The 20,672-nt window shown below is 42.0% G+C and overlaps 1 protein-coding gene across 7 annotated transcripts in view; it reads left to right on the top strand.

The window, feature by feature from the left end:
- Nucleotides 1–17,137, top strand: part of LOC128686339 (sialin) — a 188,333-nt gene extending 171,196 nt beyond the window's left edge. For 2 of the 7 annotated variants that reach the window (XM_070085704.1, XM_070085700.1), the window contains one exon: nt 16,958–17,137. In XM_070085704.1, the coding sequence (XP_069941805.1) occupies nt 16,958–17,091 (134 nt within the window). In that variant the 3' untranslated portion in view covers nt 17,092–17,137. Of the gene's footprint in view, nt 1–4,400; nt 4,815–16,957 lie in introns of those variants that run through there. The other 5 variants (XM_070085701.1, XM_070085702.1, XM_070085703.1 and 2 more) reach the window with 4 other exon arrangements.
- Nucleotides 17,138–20,672: the final 3,535 nt, after the last annotated feature.

Here is a 20,672-nt window from a genome sequence, read left to right as displayed (position 1 = left end):
CTGTCCTGTCTAAGGCTATATCTTATTACATTCATCAGATCCTCTTCCTGATGGAACTTTTAATGAAAGTGCACTTCTCGTGTGCCACGATATACCACATTCTCGGTCCTTGCCCATATTTCGCTGCAGCCCACATCTACTTGGACAGGTGGCATACAGTCTGCTCTTTATGTCTCCTTCTCAGCCATTATCTATTTTGGATGTGACATCTCTTGATTTTTTCCCTACCTCTTCCTCTCCTCTTATTAGATTTTCATGCTCATCATTTCCTTTGGGGAGTGTTACACTGTGACTCTTGTGGTAATCAGGCAAGAGGCTCTTTTCATTTCTCTTCCCTTCCATGTTTTAAATACAGGTACTCCCGCTTATTTTGACCCTCGCACTCAAATTCTCTCTTGCATAGATCTCTCAATTTGCTCAACTGCACTTGACTTTATCTGGTCTGTGCTACCTGATTTACACAACAGCCATCATTCCTATTCTACTTCCCGTACAATATTATTCTCGATCTCCTTGCAATTTAGAGGAGCGAATTGACCCACTTACTTATGTCATACTGTTTTTAGTAAAGAACCTTGTCCTTTGTCCTCAGTGACTGAGCTATTACAACTATTTTTGCCCTTAGTTTTAACCTCAGCCTTGAATACAATCTCTCAACCTTAGGTAGGCACCCTCAGAAATGCATGCCATGGTGGTCTCCTACTTATGCTTGTGCAGTGTTTGAAACATGCTGCATGGGGCTGATATCATTGTAATAGGACTACAGAGTGACTCCTTGATCTTAAGTGGGCGACGGCTGTTAGCCAATATGTCACCCGAGAAGCTAAATGCACTTGTTGGCAGAATTGTTTCTATGGTCACTTCGGCTTCCTCTATGAGTGCAGTTTGGAGAAAAGTACATAAATTGAGTGCAAATACTCTCCAGACCCATTTCTGGTTCTTAGGGTTGCCGGTATCAACAAAATTAGAATATTTCCACTACGCACTCAGTTTCAAGCTACATACTTTCAGGTCTGAAACTAGTAAAAATCTCTATTTATGTAATACATTTTCCATTGTCAAATGAGACCAAGGATACAACCATAAATACCATATGAAAATAAACTACAAAGTTACTGTTTTAAACCAAAAACACTGTTGCAGTTTTTCCCCATCATCTAAGTAGGCAAATTAGATCTAACAAAAAAGATCCCAAATGGACGAACAATAGATTAAAACATCTCATTGGTCAAAAGAGGCATATATAGGCCTATCACAGAGGGGATGGGCAGTTAAGAAATCAATATATTCAGTTAGAGAAATAAAAAAAAAAGGAATAAGAAAAGCAAAAAGGGATTATGAGGCTAAAGTCACAAGGGATTCGAAGACTAACCCAAAAGGGTTCTTTCAGGTATACAGAAGCAAGATTAGGGATAAGATAGGCCCACTTAAGAGTAACTCAGGTTAGATCACTGACACTGATAAGGAAATGTGTGAAATTTTCAGCACTTACTTCCTCTGTTTTTACTTGGGAAGATACTAGCGAAATTCCAGAAATAATAAATTATGTAGAACAGGATGATGATAAACTATGCACGTTTGGGGTAACTAGTGACATGGTTCTCAGACAAGTAGAGAAATTTAAACCTAACAAATCCCCAGGCCCTGATGAATTGTTTGCAAGGGTTTTAAAGGAATGTAAAGAGGAATTTAGCAAACCTTTGGCTAATCTTTTCAATATATCACTACAAACTGGCATAGTGCCAGACAAGTGGAAAATGGCAAATGTAATACAGTACCTGTTTACAAGGCAGGTGACAGGTCCTTAGCTTCGAACTATAGACCAATAAGCCTTACCTACATAGTGGGAAAATTTATGGAAAAAATAATTGCCGAGGCAGTTCGTAGCTATCTCGAAAGGCATAAATTGATTAATGAATCTCAACATGGTTTTAGAAAGGGGCATCACTGTCTTATGAATTTACTAACTTTTTTCACTAAGGTATTTGAGAAGGTAGATCATGGTATTGAATATGATAGTGTATATGGACTTCAGTAAGGCTTTTGATAGAGTTCTACATCTGAGGCTATTGAGGAAACTTAAGGCACACAGAATAGGAGAAATTTTTTCCTGGGTAGAGGCATGGTTGAAACATAGGCAGCAGAGAGTTTGCATAAATGGGGAGAAATCAGAATGGGGGCACGTCACAAGTGGTGTTCCACAGGGGTCATTATTATTATTATAATTAAAAAGAAGCGCTAAGCCACAAGGACTATACAGCATCCACAGGGGTCAGTGTTGGGCTCGTTGTTGTTCACAATTTACATAAACGAAATAGATGAGGGAATAAATAGCGACATAAGCAAATTTGCCGATGACACCAAAATAGGCTGTCCAATTCATTCTAATGAGGACATTAGAGCACTCCAGGATGATTTGAATAGACTGATGTAGTGGTCAGAGAAGTGGCAGATGCAGTTTAATACAGACAAATGCAAAGTTCTAAATGTTGGACAGGAAAATAACCATGCCACATATAAACTAAATAATGTATATCTTAATATTACTGATTGCAAAAAGGATTTAAGAGTTCTGGTTAGCAGTAATCTGAAACCAAGATAACAGTACATAAGTGTTTGCAATAAAGCTAACAGAATCCTTGGCTTCATATCAAGAAGTATAAATAATAGAAGTCCTCAGGTTATTCTTCAACTCTATACAGTGGACCCCCGCTTAACGATCACCTCCCAATGCGACCAATTATGTAAGTGTATTTATGTAAGTGCGTTTGTACGTGTATGTTTGGGGGTCTGAAATGGACTAATCTACTTCACAATATTCCTTATGGGAACAAATTCGGTCAGTACTGGCACCTGAACATACTTCTGGAATGAAAAAATATCGTTAAACGGGGGTCCACTGTATATCCTTGGTTAGGCCTCAGCTAGATTGTTTCACAGTTTAATCACCGTATTTCAGAATGGATATAAATGCTATGGAAAACTTACAAAGGAGGATGGCAAAGTTGATCCCATGTATCAGAAATCATCCCTGTGAGGATAGACTGAGGGCCCTGAATTAGGAATACGATTGAGGTGTACAAATGGAAAACAGGAATAAATTTAATGGAATGTAAATAGGGTGTTAAAAATATCTAGCCTAGACAGAACTGACAGCAGCGGCTTTAAGTTAGAAAAATTCAGATTCAAGAAGGATATAGGAAAACACTGGTTTGGTAATGGAGTTGTGGACGAGTGGAGCAAACTCCCGAGTAGTTATAGAGGCTAAAACATTGTGTAGTTTTAAAAATAGGTTAGATAAATACGTGAGTGGGTGCGAGTTAAACCTGACTAGCTTGTGCTACTAGGTCAGATGTCACACTCCTTCCTTAAGTGTATGTGACCTGACCTGACTAGGTTAGGGCATTGGCTTAAGCCAGTAGGAGACTTGAACCTGCCTCACATGGGTCAGTAGGCCTGCTGCAATGTTCCTTCTCTCTTATGTTCTTATATGGTGCACAATCACCGGTAAACCCATTCTCTCATATCTAGGCCAAAATTTACCACTCTCAGCCAGTGGCAGCTCATAGCTAAAATTAGTGGTGCTCCTGCTTCAGAAAATTTTTAGCCATTGTTTTCATATTGTGTAAAACAAAACAAGCATATAAAAATAAAATTTATGCATTAGCTTGATAAAATCATAAACAATAAAATATTTTTTACTTCCCTAAATTGTTACAGCTCAGGCTTGATCCATTCATTTAAAAATGAAAGCAGTTCTTGTTCTGCTTTGTGTGAAAAGATTAATAATTTTCTCCTTGATCTCTTGATGACTGACTTTTTCCATTGGTACCATTCAGAATTAAAGCTACGAATATACTTCTTATTCCTGGACAAGATATTTGAATATCAGGTATTGAACGGCCTCTTTTCTTGACTAATTTTCTCATGGAGAGAGAACTGTGAAAACTTAAGCTGTTAAAGTTCATTTACAGTCACAGAACTTATTTCTTGGGGATGCAAGGCCATGAATATTATTACAGTGGACCCCCGGTTAACGAACTTTTTTCATTCCAGTAGTATGTTCAGGTGCCAGTACTGACCGAATTTTTTCCCATAAGGAATATTGTGAAGTAGATTAGTCCATTTCAGACCCCCAAACATACACGTACAAACGCACTTACATAAATACACTTACATAATTGGTCGCATTTGGAGGTGATCGTTAAGCGGGGGTCCACTGTATTATTATTATTATTATAATCAAAAAGAAGCGCTAAGCCACAAGGGCTATACAGCGCTGCAAGGCCATGAATAAATTATTTAAATTTTCTGTAAAATAAAAGAACTGAACAAACTGAATTAAATAGAATAGCTGGAAGCATGATAATCGTTTAATTCTACACTTTATCACATTCAAGAATATGGTATGTACATGGTTAAGCACAACACGTCGCCGAGTAAAAAAGAAACGCTACCTTACACTTGCATAACAGGGTCGGCACTGCGTCAGCGTTCTCTCTACCTAGCGTGCAGCGTCTTACCTTGGACATGTAAGCATGCACACGACAGCCAAACATAGTCGCTGGAACTGTGAAGCGCAGTTCCATACAAGGATTTTGGAAATTTTTTCATGTACTAGGGGATGGCTACTGACATTAAGCTAAAGAATTAAAGAAAAAAAAATCATTATACAGGTCCACATTCCTTTATCCAAAACCCTTGGGGCCAGTAGTGTTTCGAATTTCTGAATGAAGGTGGAGTCTTGGGCAGCACCCCATAATTAAACATTAACACTGCAGCAAAAAATGTATGAATACTCACACTAAGTGGGATGAATAAAGACTACAAATACTTTTATGGTTTATTTATAGATCAAGAACATGATTCTCAAGATGATTGACAAATGGTGTTAAGGACTTCCAGTGTCATTTGTCTTATTAACATTGGTTTCTGTCTAAGCAATCTCTGAGTAAATTGCCATAATCTCTTGCTCACTGATAAATGCATGTTGTTCAAGGCCAGCGGTTAACTGATCACGCATTTTCACCATATCGTCTATGAAGACTTTTTTACCTGTGTTCACAATGTCATCACTACTCCCATGCTTGTTTGTATTTAACACCATTTCAGCAATTTCACCATCACTCAAGGAATGCACAACAGGTGCATCAGTGTTCAGCATTTCTTCGATGTCAGCTTGCTGTAATTCCATTAGCACACAGTCAATTATTATTATAATCAAAAAGAAGCGCTAAGCCACAGCACACAGTCAAGATCTTTGTTTTTTTTTGCCCTATGCAGTGTTTTCCTATTTTTCATTATTATTATTATTATTATAATCAAAAAGAAGCGCTAAGCCACAAGGGCTATACAGCGCTGCAGGGTAGGGAAGGAAGCAAGGGAATTGGATGGCAGGAGGGAGGGGGGATGATCAGCAGGTTACAGAAAACAGCGGGGCAGGGGATAGTACGGGGGTAGAGGGTAGCAAGAGATACAAGTAGAAAGGGCTGAAAGTATCAGAATTTGTGAAGTAAGTCAGTCGTTGTCAAAAAGTCAATAAGAGAGTCCGGATGAAAGGTGGGTCCATCAGCGAGAAGGGAAGGTAAAGAGAGAGCAGCGGGGCGAAGACGACGACAGAGGTAAATTCTGCGTGCTCGTTGATAAAGTGGGCAGTCCAACAGAATGTGGCTGACTGATAATGGAGCTTGGCAATTCTCACAGAGAGGAGCAAGACGCCTCTCCATGAGATATCCATGAGTAAGACGAGTATGGCCAATGCGAAGACGGGAGAGAGTAGTCTCCCAACCTCGACACTGGTGATAAGAAGACGGCCAGTAACCTATACTCGGTTTAATAGACTGAAGTTTGTTGCCGAGCATAGTAGACCAACGTTGTTGCCAACGGGTGTGAAGGTGGGAAGATATTACAGCAAAATAGTCCGTACATGGAATACCTCTGTAAGAAACTGGTAGGTCATGTACTGCTGACCGCGCAGCAGTGTCTGCCTGTTCATTGCCCTGTACGTCAACATGACCAGGGACCCAACAAAAAACAATATCTTTATGCTTAGTAAAGATGCGGCGTAGCCAAAGTTGGATACGGAGGACTAAGGGGTGAGGTGTATCAAATTTTTGTATAGCCTGTAAAGCACTAAGGGAGTCTGAGACAACCACAAATGATGACACAGGCATAGATGCAATACGGATAAGTGCTGTAAGGATGGCATATAATTCAGCAGTAAAAATACTAGCTGAAGATAGTAAATGCCCTTGTACGACGCTGTCCGGAAACACTGCTGCGAATCCTACGCCGTCAGAAGACTTAGAGCCATCTGTGTACACAGCAATGGCATGAGAATGAGAGTGAAAGTGGTCAAGAAAAAGAGAGCGGGAAGCGACCGTAGACAGTTGGGCTTTCGAGCAAGGGAGGGAGAAAGAACAGACTCGAACAGCTGGGACCTCCCAGGGGGGTAGGGAAAAGTGAGATGCTACATGTACATAGAAAGGTGGTAGTTGAAGAGAAGACAAGAGCGAATGAAGGCGAAGAGAGAAGGGACGGAGTAAGCAGGGGCGGCGAACAAATAAAGAATGTCTACTAATATCAGTGACCATTCTATAAATGGAAGGATTGCGGAGATCATGAGAGCGTACATAGTAGCGCAGGCAATGGGCATCACGGCGATCGGATAAGGATGGAACGTTCGCTTCTGCATAGAGGCTTTCGACAGGGGAAGAGCGAAAAGCACCAAGGCATAAACGTAATCCTTGGTGATGAATGGGGTTAAGGCTAGAGAGAGTAGCAGGAGATGCCGCTGAATAGATCTGGTCACCATAATCAAGTTTCGATAAAATAAGGGTGGAATGTAGGTGAAGGAGGGTTCGACGATCAGCTCCCCACGAAAGATGAGCAAGGGTTTTAAGAAGGTTCAGCCGGCTGTGACAAGTTGCCTTCAGAGAGGTAATGTGAGGTTTCCAGGATAACCTACGATCAAAGAGGAGGCCCAGAAACTTGACTGTATCACGTTCAGGGATACGTGAGCCATAGAGGTACAAAGGATGATCAGAGATGACAGAGCGTCTAGTGAAAGTGATTTGGTGGGTTTTAGTGCTGGAAAATTTAAACCCATGTGTGGTGGCCCAATTGGAAACACGGTCGACTGCATGCTGGAGAGAAACTGTAAGGAGGTGACAGTCAGCGCCTGCACAGGCAATAGCAAAGTCATCAACATAGAGTGATGACCAAATATTTGATGGAAGACTAGAGGCCAAATCATTAATAGCAAGGAGAAAAAGTGTTGTGCTCAGAACACATCCCTGGGGGACACCTTCAGCTTGGACAAAGTCCGGGGCGAGCACATTATTAACCCGAACACGGAAATGCCTGTCAGTTAAAAAGTTCTTAAGGAAGGATGGTAGATTGCCTCGAAGGCCTAAGGAGTGGGCTTGGGCTAAAATATTATACCTCCAAGTTGTGTCATATGCCTTCTCAAGGTCAAAAAATATGGCAATAACTGAGTGGTTATTCGCAAAGGCATTACGAACATACGTATCCAAGCGCAGTAAGGGGTCTATGGTAGAACGTCCCTTACGAAAGCCATATTGACGAGTGGAGAGACTGTTGTGTGTCTCTAAATACCACACTAAACGTCTATTTACTAGACGTTCCATTACTTTGCAAACTGCACTGGTAAGAGCAATGGGACGATAGTGGGAGGTTTCATGTCCCGTAGTGCCTGGTTTGCGGAAAGGGAGAACAATGGCGGATTTCCACAGCTGTGGAAGAACTCCTTGTGACCAAATAAGATTGTAAAGGTGTAATAGGACTGCAAGGGCTGACTGATGTAAATGTTGTAGCATACGAATATGAATGTCGTCGGGCCCAGCTGCCGATGATCGACAAGCTGAGAGTGTTGCCTCCAGTTCTTGAAGTGTAAAAGGCACATTATACTGTTCTTCTCTGAGAGAAGAAAAGTCCAAGGGTGCTAACTCTCTGGCAGACTTTGAGGAAAGAAATGAGGGGCATAGATGGAGTCCCTGAGAAATACGGACCAGATGATTGCCAATTTCATTGGCAACATCTAGTGGGTTTGCTATATCAACACCGGCAACCCGCAGAACAGGAGCCGGGTCAGGAGAATATTTACCACTCAGTTTTCGTACTTTTTTCCAGACTGCACTCATAGAGGAAGCAGAGGTGATGGTGGAGACATAATCTCGCCAGCAAGTGCGTTTAGCGTCACGGATGACACGGCGAGCGATCGCACGCTTCTGTTTAAAATCAAGGAGTCGCTCTGTGGTTCTATTGTACCGGTACCTGCCCCATGCAGCGCGTTTCAAACGTACTGCACGAGCACAAGCAGGAGACCACCAAGGCACGCATTTCTGAGAATGCCTGCTCGAAGTTTGGGGTATAGAATGAGAAGCTGCGGTGAAAACGGAGGACGAGAAGAGGTGTAAAAGCTCATCGATGGAGGACGAAGAAGGAACCTCTTTAAAAACAGTCAGGTGTGAGTAAAGGTTCCAATTTGCCCGATTAAATTGCCAGCGTGGGGTGCGAAGAGGTGGCGAATATGAAGGGGAAGTAAGAATGATTGGGAAATGATCACTGTCATGTAAGTCCGGGAGAACAGACCAAGTAAAGTCTAATGCGGCGGAGGAAGAGCAAACTGAGAGATCGATGCAAGAGAGAGTATGAGTCCGAGGATCAAAATGGGTGTGAGTACCTGTATTTAAAACATGGAGGGGGTGGGTGGCAAGAAAAGCCTCTAACTGAATTCCACGGGAATCACAGTGAGACCCTCCCCAGAGGAAATGGTGGGCATTAAAATCACCAAGTAACAGAATCGGTGGCGGTAATGACGAAACAAGGAAGGCAAAATCCGGAATAGATAATGCCCGAGAAGGAGAGAGATATAAAGAACAGAGCGTATACCACCTATGTAAGTGGATACGGGCTGCTGTGTAATGCAGCGAAGTATGAACAAATAGCTGATGGTACGGAATATCAGTGCGGAGAAGAAGGGCACTTTCATTAAAGGTCCCATCAGGAAAAGGATCTGAAGAATACAATAAATTATAGCCTGAGATGTGAGAAATAACAGCAGAGTGTAATTTTGGTTCCTGTAAGCAAACACCAACAGGGGCAAACTGGGAGAGTAACATCTGAAGCTCACCCCGATTACCCCTGAGGCCGCGTATATTCCACTGTAAAAAGGCCATGATTGGCAATGATAAAGATACTTGAAATCCGCAGGTAAGGGTTCCTACGGACTAGAAGGGTTAGAAAAGTCCACATGCGGAGGCAGTGGAAAATGTTCAAGCAGCGAAGGAACGGTGCGCTGTGAAGAAAGGAGTTGCGCAGATGGAGCAGAGGAGAGAGGAAGAGCGGAAGGTGGATCAGTGTCCATTGATGGTTTGGTCTCTGCAATATATTCAGAGATTGCTTCAAGTGTTTCGGAATTCAGAGATGTCGTATGGGAGACAATATTGGGAATGGTAGGGGGAGGATGAGTAAAGATTGGAACTGTATTGGACTGTACCAAGGTAGGGGGGGGCGAAAGGGTGGAGGGAACTGGAGAAGCGTGGCAGGGGACAGAAGAGACAGGAACCTGGGAGGTGGCAGAAGAGGAAGAAACTTGGGAGGGAACAGGGGAGGAAGGTACATTACGAGGAGGAGGGTGAACCTCTGCACTTGTAACTGAGCCAGTGAGAGGGGAAGAACTAGGGACAGAGACAGGGAGGGTAAAATGAGGAGGTGGAAGATGGGTAGGAGGTGTTACCGGACCTTTTTTTGACTTTTGAGAAGTAGAGGGACGATTGGGAAGAGGTGTCGTACGAGGTCTCGTCGATACTGAGGCTTGTAAGAGAGAACTCGAAGAAGCGAGATTAGACTGAGGCGTTGAAGTAGGGACGTCTGAGCCGAGGACAGCAAAAGGATTAGATACAGGAGTGATTATGGGAGAGGTAACCACAGAGGTGGGTGTAGAAGATGGGATACCAGAAGTGGGGGGACGTTTTGAAACACGGGAATAAGAAACACGTGGGAGTCTCCCTTGGAGGCGGAGATGAGAAACTGCCATGGCATAAGGGAGACCTTCTGTCTCTTTGAGGTAACGGATTTCCCGCTCGTTTAAATAGACCTGACAACGGCGAGAGTACGAAGGGTGAGCCTCATGACAGTTAAGGCAAGAGGGAGATCGATTGCAAGACGTATTAGAATGGTCATCGGCACCACAGACTGGGCATTCGGCGATAGATCTGCAATATTTCGCTGGATGGCCAAATCGCCAGCAATTTCTACACTGTTGTGGTGTAGGGATCACCTTTCGAACTTGTAACCGATGTCCTGCTATATAAACGGAGGATGGGAGTTCTCGGCTGTCAAAAGTTAAACGAGCCACATTGCTAGGGTATCGTCTCCGCCCACGGGCAGGAAGAACGTAAGTGTCTACCTTGAGGATTGGGAGATCTTGGAGTTCCAGCTGTTCTAGAATGTCGGTGCCACATGTCTGGAAATTTTGTTGAACTATGGTATGGGGCAGAATAACGGTACCACTACAAGAATTGAGGGAATGATGTTTTTCAAGGGTGACAGGAACAGTATCTATATGGGTAAGACGAGAGAGCTCACGAGCCTGGGTAGCATTCTGTACGGTAATGATGCGCGTACCGCTCTTAAGAGCATGAAAAGAAATATCTTTACCAACATGGCGTAGGAGTGCCTTGCCAATACTATGGTCAGAAAGATAGGCAGTAGAGGAAGTTGGTCGTAAAGTGAAGAATTTAGTCCACTGTTCAGTCTGAAACTGAGCGTGGAAAGGTAGTGAAGGACGTGTCGATCGTTTCTGAGAAGAACGAGAAGGTGAAGGTGGAGAAGTATCATCAGCAGGTAATTGTCGTTGACGTTTAGGCGTGGGACCAGAGTTGGTCCGACGTGGAACGGGTCGGCGATTTGAAAATTGCCGCACCGTAGAGGGAGAGGCCGGAAGCATAGTCAGAGGAGAGCGAAGGTCTGATAAATCGAAGGAGTCAGTCGAGGCCTCAGTACCTGAAGCGGGTGAGGAAACAGCACCGGCAATAGGTACAGAGGCATGAGGAATGTCTGAAGAGTGGTCCAAAGACGAGGCGGGGTCAGAACGGGGTGCGGTATCAAGAAGGGGCCCGGGGGTACCAGGTTCATGGACTAGGGCTGCCATGGTTAGGTTACTTCTTTCTTTTTGTTTTTAAGAAAAAAAAAGAAAGAAGAAAAGAAAATAAAAATAAAAAAAAGAAAAAAAAAGGGGGGACCGGGGAGGGATAGTTCCTAGGAGGGATGAAAGGGCCAGAAATCTCCCTCCGCGCCCAAGAGGACTCGACACCGCTAGTAGCGCAGATGCAGCATGGAACCCGTGCCATACCCTACCCTTCATGCCAGTAAACCAGCAATCTGGGATAGCAACCTCACATCTGCCGAGCTACCTCGGTGGACAAAAGAGAGGGCGGCCGGATATCCGCCACAAAGCATACCTCCTTCAGCCACCACCCCCGGAATCCGAAAGGTGGCTTCCAGAGCTACACCCGTCGCCCAAAAGACACCCAAAGCTACTCCGGGATACCGGAGAGGGATCGGGACATCCCTAGGCAATCCAGATTCCACGGCAAACTACGCCACCGCCAAGAAACCTCAACGGAATGGGATGGACCCCGGTGTCCTTTCTCCTACCTAGGAACTAGCGCGCCTGTGGGAGAAATCCCAAAGGACAAAAAGAGGAAGGGCAAAAGGGAGGAGTGGGGAGGAGGAGGAGGAAAGGAAAAAGGGGAGGATGGGGAGGATGGGATAGGGGAGGGGAGATTGGGGGGTAATTAGGTTCGGTCTGAGGAAGAAGACCGATAGGTCTAATTCCTCAGACCAAGAGCCTCTTCACCACGCCAAGGAGCCCCCCTTGAAGAGGCCTATTTTTCATTACTGTCATTATTATTATTATAATCAAAAAGAAGCGCTAAGCCACAAGGACTATACAGCGATTACTGTCATTATATTACTTCAGTAACTTCTTTGTTTCTTTAAATCATAAACAGTGGTAGTTCCAACACCATATTCTTCAATAAGACACTGCACTGACACCATGATCAATTATTTATTATAATCAAGGGGGAAGTGCTAAACCCGGAAGATTATACAGCACCTGGGGGGGGGGATGTGGAAGGCATTCAGGTTTAATTCGGGGAACTGGAGCACAGATCCAATTCGCTAAATCAAGAGCCCCTCACCAACATCAAGGAACCTTCCTTGAGGGGACACCATGATCAAGCTTCTGCAGTAACTCTACTTTCTGCATTATTGATAATATCAGGCTCTGGTGGCTAAAGCTCTTGCTTCACATGGCGAGAGTCTGGGTTCGATTCCCAGCCGGGATAGAAACTGTGGGCATGTTTCTTTACACCCGTTGTCTATGTTCACCCATCAGTAAAATGGGTACTTGGATGTTAGTCAACTGGTGTGGGTCACATCCTGGGACACTGACCTAATTTTCCCGAAGTGCTCAGCATAACACGTGTCTTTCTATATAGTAGTACAGTGGTCCCTCGCTTTTCGTAGTTCTAGGCAATCGTAAATTTCACCAATCATAGGGGTATTTTCGTATAGACATGGACTCGCTTTTCATAGGTTGACTCGCGAATAGTAGTTCGTCCGGGACGCGTATGCACGGTGTGAGCCGGGGCGGCCTCCCTACCCAGCCAGTCTGGCATTATTTACCAGTGAGTGAAGGTCCCCTCAAGTGCTCCTATGAAATATTTCATAATATTCCACTCATTTTAGTGCTTGCAAGTACTAAATAAGCTACCATGGCTCCAAAGAAAGCTCCTAGTGCCAAGCCTGTGGTAAAGAAGGTGAGAAATATGTACAGTGACAAAGTCTTGGGCCATTTTCAGGAAGTGTTAAAGAGATGCCAGAAACAGAGTTCTCTCCACAGTTACTTTGCGAGACAGGACTAGAGCGACTCTCAAGGTGGTCCTAGTGGCATTAAGAAGCAACCCCAGAGAAGCAATTGGTACCTGAAGTGTTGCTGGAAGGGGATTCCCCTTCCAAACTGTAAACAATCCAATCTCTCTCCTCCAGTCTCCCATACACTAAGAAGAATCTCCAATAAAGGTAAGTGTTATGCTGTTAATGTTTCATTCATCATTTCCCAGTGTATTGTTTATGTACTACATGTATATGTATTATTTATTTATTATCACACTGGCCGATTCCCACCAAGGCAGGGTGGCCCGAAAAAGAAAAACTTTCACCATCATTCACTCCATCACTGTCTTGCCAGAAGGGTGCTTTACACTACAGTTTTTAAACTGCAACATTAACACCCCTCCTTCAGAGTGCAGGCACTGTACTTCCCATCTCCAGGACTCAAGTCCGGCCTGCCGGTTTTCCTGAATCCCTTCATAAATGTTACTTTGCTCACACTCCAACAGCACGTCAAGTATTAAAAACCATTTGTCTCCATTCACTCCTATCAAACACGCTCACGCATGCCTGCTGGAAGTCCAAGCCCCTCGCACACAAAACCTCCTTTACCCCCTCCCTCCAACCCTTCCTAGGCCGACCCCTACCCCGCCTTCCTTCCACTACAGACTGATACACTCTAGAAGTTATTCTGTTTCGCTCCATTCTCTCTACATGTCCGAACCACCTCAACAACCCTTCCTCAGCCCTCTGGACAACAGTTTTGGTAATCCCGCACCTCCTCCTAACTTCCAAACTACGAATTCTCTGCATTATATTCACACCACACATTGCCCTCAGACATGACATCTCCACTGCCTCCAGCCTTCTCCTCGCTGCAACATTCATCACCCATGCTTCACACCCATATAAGAGCGTTGGTAAAACTATACTCTCATACATTCCCCTCTTTGCCTCCAAGGACAAAGTTCTCTGTCTCCACAGACTCCTAAGTGCACCACTCACTCTTTTTCCCTCATCAATTCTATGATTCACCTCATCTTTCATAGACCCATCCGCTGACACGTCCACTCCCAAATATCTGAATACGTTCACCTCCTCCATACTCTCTCCCTCCAATCTGATATTCAATCTTTCATCACCTAATCTTTTTGTTATCCTCATAACCTTACTCTTTCCTGTATTCACCTTTAATTTTCTTCTTTTGCACACCCTACCAAATTCATCCACCAATCTCTGCAGCTTCTCTTCAGAATCTCCCAAGAGCACAGTGTCATCAGCAAAGAGCAGCTGTGACAACTCCCACCCTGTGTGTGATTCTTTATCTTTTAACTCCACGCCTCTTGCCAAGACCCTCGCATTTACTTCTCTTACAACCCCATCTATAAATATATTAAACAACCACGGTGACATCACACATCCTTGTCTAAGGCCTACTTTTACTGGGAAAAAATTTCCCTCTTTTCTACATACTCTAACTTGAGCCTCACTATCCTCGTAAAAACTCTTCACTGCTTTCAGTAACCTACCTCCTACACCATACACTTGCAACATCTGCCACATTGCCCCCCTATCCACCCTGTCATACGCCTTTTCCAAATCCATAAATGCCACAAAGACCTCTTTAGCCTTATCTAAATACTGTTCACTTATATGTTTCACTGTAAACACCTGGTCCACACACCCCCTACCTTTCCTAAAGCCTCCTTGTTCATCTGCTATCCTATTCTCCGTCTTACTCTTAATTCTTTCAATTATAACTCTACCATACACTTTACCAGGTACACTCAACAGACTTATCCCCCTATAATTTTTGCACTCTCTTTTATCCCCTTTGCCTTTATACAAAGGAACTATGCATGCTCTCTGCCAATCCCTAGGTACCTTACCCTCTTCCATACATTTATTAAATAATTGCACCAACCACTCCAAAACTATATCCCCACCTGCTTTTAACATTTCTATCTTTATCCCATCAATCCCGGCTGCCTTACCCCCTTTCATTTTACCTACAGCCTCACGAACTTCCCCCACACTCACAACTGGCTCTTCCTCACTCCTACAAGATGTTATTCCTCCTTGCCCTATACACGAAATCACAGCTTCCCTATCTTCATCAACATTTAACAATTCCTCAAAATATTCCCTCCATCTTCCCAATACCTCTAACTCTCCATTTAATAACTCTCCTCTCCTATTTTTAACTGACAAATCCATTTGTTCTCTAGGCTTCCTTAACTTGTTAATCTCACTCCAAAACTTTTTCTTATTTTCAACAAAATTTGTTGATAACAGCTCACCCACTCTCTCATTTGCTCTCTTTTTACATTGCTTCACCACTCTCTTAACCTCTCTCTTTTTCTCCATATACTCTTCCCTCCTTGCATCACTTCTACTTTGTAAAAACTTCTCATATGCTAACTTTTTCTCCCTTACTACTCTCTTTACATCATCATTCCACCAATCGCTCCTCTTCCCTCCTGCACCCACTTTCCTGTAACCACAAACTTCTGCTGAACACTCTAACACTACATTTTTAAACCTACCCCATTCCTCTTCGACCCCATTGCCTATGCTCTCATTAGCCCATCTATCCTCCAATAGCTGTTTATATCTTACCCTAACTGCCTCCTCTTTTAGTTTATAAACCTTCACCTCTCTCTTCCCTGATGCTTCTATTCTCCTTGTATCCCATCTACCTTTTACTCTCAGTGTAGCTACAACTAGAAAGTGATCTGATATATCTGTGGCCCCTCGATAAACATGTACATCCTGAAGTCTACTCAACAGTCTTTTATCTACCAATACATAATCCAACAAACTACTGTCATTTCGCCCTACATCATATCGTGTATACTTATTTATCCTCTTTTTCTTAAAATATGTATATGTATATTTCATGTAAAAAAAAATTTTCGTTTTAATACTTCTGGGTGTCAGGAACGGATTAATTGTATTTACATTATTTCTTATGGGGAAAATTGATTCGCAAATCGTAAATTTCGTTTATAGTAACGGCTCCAGGAACGGATTAATTACAAAAAACGAGGGACCACTGTATGTCATCGATGTCAGCTAGGCCTGTATACCATGTACATGTACTTGTAGTAAATAAAGATATTATTATTAAATGCTTCCTTTTTTTTTTGTTACCCATAGGGGTATCTGCAGCTCTTTTTGACATTTTCACAGTGAAATTAGTCACAAAATAAAAAGCAAAAACAAAATATCAGCAAACAGCAGACACACGTGTGAATGCTACAAGCACTGAGACAAGTGGCGGCGTTGGAGTTATGTAGAGATGACTGATGCTCCACACTCCACAAAAAAACTTCGGTTTTCAGAACTTTTCGAATTTCGGATAAAGGATGTGGACCTGTATTGAATTTTTGATAATATAGAGTGAAAATACGGGGTGCTGCAGTTTCGCAGTGCCTATACACAAGCTGCCACTGCTCGCAGCTTATCTGAGTGAGATGAGCTAATCACTTAGATATTATTATAATCAAAAAGAAGTGCTAAGCCAGCTAATCACTTAGAACTACAACAAAGACCTGCACTTCAGAGCCATAGCTCTACGGCACCCACCCACAGAGAGTTGTTTCCTTGTTTGCAGCTTTTGCACTTTCACCCCATCCACGGTGTAGGTGATGTCTTCCTTCCCTCCATGGCAGTGAGAAATTATTTGGTATACTAGTTGAATACACGTATTTCGTTTCCGAGATTCTGAAAGCTTCAAAATCTAAAACTTTTTCCAAGCACTGACATGCCACAAATGAAAAATTCCAGTCAGCTCTGGGGAGGTTCCTAGGTGTTGTGCAGGTCTCTATTGACAGTTGCAACACGAGACCTCACATACCATGCCAAGCAGTCAACACTTTTAGTTGTGAAAGTAATCAGTGACCACAAATGACAATTACAGTTTAAGTTTTTGAAATGTTCTGGCTTCATAAAATGCAATGTTGATTTTTAAGAGATAATATATATCAGTAGTATTTTCCATTGGTAATTCATATAAACTAATATTTAACAGGTTACTCAAGAAAAACCGAGGCAGTGCACACTGGACAATATGGCTCCTTTAACCCTCAAGATGCTTCCTCAGCCTCTGGACAAACCTCTAGTGCTGGACCTGCATCACCAACAAATTTTCCTGAAATATTTTAGTTCCATATTCATATTGCTTTCCGATTTCTCATAAAAGATTGAAATATCTGTTTTTTGATTAGACATTTTTGAACTTTTTAATTGTAAAATATGATTTAATACAGCCTCTCCTCACTTGCTCAGACTTGTGACCAGCTCTCTGTCCAACATTCAAACCTAAGTAATCTATATTAGAGCTTATTTCCTCTATTCTGTTTATTACATTGTACATTACAGTATATACATATAAAAATATACTAAAAATGTCATAAATGGCACAAAAGTGAAATTAGATATTTTTTAAAGATGGTAGACACACATCCACTACCAGTACAGTATGCTCCTCACTTACAGCTTTCACTGTTGCAACCCCTGCTTGCAAACTTGCTCTGTGTCGAAGAATTAAAAAAAATATTTTTTATGATAGAGAATTTTTTCCCGATGGTAATGAAACCAAAAGTACGAAACTTGATGGAAACCTTATGGAATTATGCTCTTGTGAAGTTAGCGGTCTCGGGTAAATTTATGCATTGGCAATTTCGCCCACTTTGAGCCGCATTTTGGGCCAATTCCACTTGTAACAGTCAACTATAGTCATAGCTATTTCTCTACTACTCCTTTTGTTATATCACCTCAGTACAAGACACTGCCCATTTACTTATTTCAACCACCCAATAAAGGGATCAGAAATTAGTAATTTGGCCAATTTCATACAAAATTCAAGGCCAATATCAATAGTCCAGAATAAACATTGCAAACATTCCTAGTACTAAAATAACATTTTATCTGTTCATTAGTCACATTTCCAGATTCCTCTTATATTACGCTTGCTTTCCATTTTGAATTTTTATTCACACAAAAAAATAGAAGATTTACTGTTATGCAGACTACTACATTACTGTAAACATGGATAAATAATATAAGTCACTGTTTTAAACCAAAAACACAGACACAATTTTTTTTTCATGCACGGTGTGCACACTGACCACTCAGACCCATTCTCTCTTATGTAGACCTACCAGCTTTCTTCCACAAGATTGGAAGCCACTAGAATTTTGGCATAGTATTACAGGACCGACACTGACCTGAAAGCTGTAATATTAAGGGACAGACAGTGAAAGGGTTAACGACCAGTTTGCTTAACGACCTACTCTTAGGAACAGAACTCGGTCATTAAGTGAAACAAAGTTGAAGGGGGTGAGAGAGTTTCAGTGGAGAGAAATAAATGGGATTAGGTCAGGGGTTTCAAATAGTTAGAGCTAAAGAAGGATTAGCAATAATGTTGAAGGATAAGCTATAACAGGAAAAGAGGGAGTATATTATAATAAAAAATAAGCGCTAAGCCACAAGGGATATACAGCGTAGAGGGAGTATAAATGTATTAATTCAAGGATTATGTGGAGTAAAATAAAGGTTGGATGTGAAAAGTGGGTTATAGTAAGCGTATATGCACCTGGAGGAGAGAGAGAGAGATTTTGGGAACTGTTGAGTGAATGCATGGGGAGTTTTGAACCAAGTGAGAGAGTACTTGTGGTTGGTGATTTCAATGCTAAAGTGGGTAAAAATGTTGTGGAGAGAGTAGTAGGTAAATCTGGGGTGCCAGGGGTAAATGAAAATGGGGAGCTTTTAATTGAGCTATGTGTAGAAAAAGGTTTGGTAATAAGTAATACATATTTTATGAAAAAGAGGATAAATAAACATACAAGGTATGATATAGCACGTAATGAAAGTAGTTTGTTAGATTATGTATTGGTGGATAAAAGACTGAAGGGTAGGTTCCAGGATGTACATGTTTATAGAGGGACAACTGATATATTGGATCATTATTTAGTTGTAGCTACAGTTAGAATAAGAGGTAGATAGGACAAGAGGAAAATGGCAATAACAAATAAGAGAGGTGAAAGTGTATAAACTAAGGAAGGAGGAAGTTCGTGTGAGATATAAGCAACTATTGGCAGAAAGGTGGGCTAGTGCAAGTATGAGTAGTGGGGGTGTTGAAGAGGGTTGGAATAGTTTTAAAAATGCATTATTAGAATGTGGGACAGACATTTGTGGTTATAGGAGGGTGGGTGCAGGAGGAAAGAGAAGTGAATGGTGGAATGACGAAGTAAAGGGTGTGATAAAAGAGGAAAAGGTAGCTTATGAGAGGTTTTTACAAAGCAGAAGTATTATAAGAAGAGCAGAGTATATGGCGAGTAAAAGAAAGGTGAAGAGAGTGGTGAAAGAGTGCAAAATGAGAGCAGATGATAGAGTGGGAGAGGCACTGTCAAGAAATTTTAATGAAAATAAGAAAAATTTTTGGAGTTAAACAAGTTAAGAAAGCCTAGAGAACAAATGGATTTGTCAGTTAAAAATAGAGTAGGGGAATTAGTAGATAGGGAGATGGAGGTATTGGATAGATGGCGGGAATATTTTGAGGAACTTTAAAATGTTGACAAAGAAAGGGAGGCAGTAATTTCATGCACTGGCCAGGGAGGTATACCATCTTTTAGGAGTGAAGAAGAAAAGGATGCGAGTGTGGGGGAGGTGCGTGAGGCATTACGTAGAGTGAAAGGGGGTAAAGCAGCTGGAACTGACAGGATCATGACAGAAATGTTAAAAGCAGGGGGGGAAGGGGATATAGTGTTGGAGTGGTTGGTATTTTTGTTTAAAAATGTATGAAAGAGGGGAAGGTAACTAGGGATTGGCAGAGAGCATGTATAATCCCTTTATATAAAGGGAAGTTGGACAAAAGTGATTGTAAAAATTATAGAGGAATTAGTTTACTGAGTATACCGGGAAAAGTGTATGGTAGGGTTATTATTGAAAGAATTAAAGGTAAGACAGAATATACGATTGCGGATGAGCAAGGAGGTTTTAGAGTGGGTAGAGGATGTGTAGATCAAGTTTTAAATTGAAGCATATATGTAAACCGTATTTAGATAAAGGTAGGGAAGTTTTTATTGCATTTATAGATTTAGAAAAGGCTTATGATAGAGTGGATAGGGGAGCAATGTGGCAGATGCTGCAAGTATATGGAATAGGTGGTAAGTTACTAACTGCTGTAAAGAGCTTTTATGAGGATAGTGAGGCTCTGGTTAGGGTGTGTAGAAGAGAGGGAGACTACTTCCCGGTAAAAGTAGGTCTTCGACAGGGATGTGTAATGTCACTATGGTTGTTTAATACATATATTTATAGATGGGGTTGTAAAAGTAAATGCTAGGGTGTTCAGGAGAGGGGTGGGATTAAATTATGGGGAATCAAATACAAAATGGGAATTGACACTTTTTGCTGATGATACTGTGCTTATGGGAGATTCTAGAGAGAAACTGCAAAGGTTGGTGGACGAGTGTGGGAGTGTGTGTAAAGGTAGAAAGTTGAAAGTGAACATAGAAAAGAGTTAAGGTGATGAGGGTATCAGATGATTTAGATAAAGAAAAATTGGATATCAAATTGGAGGAGGAGTATGGAAGAAGTGAATGTTTTCAGATATTTGGGAGTTGATGTGTCAGTGGATGAATTTATGAAGGATGAGGTTAATCATAGAATTGATGAAGGAAAAAAGGTGAGTGGTGCATTGAGGTATATATGGAGACAAAAAAACATCTATGGAGGCAAGGAAG

Source organism: Cherax quadricarinatus, chromosome 17 (genome assembly GCF_038502225.1).
Source record: "Cherax quadricarinatus isolate ZL_2023a chromosome 17, ASM3850222v1, whole genome shotgun sequence".
In the NCBI taxonomy this organism is placed as follows: domain Eukaryota; kingdom Metazoa; phylum Arthropoda; class Malacostraca; order Decapoda; family Parastacidae; genus Cherax; species Cherax quadricarinatus.
Note: the sequence above shows the minus strand (reverse complement) of the source record. Positions and strands in the feature narration are given on the sequence as shown.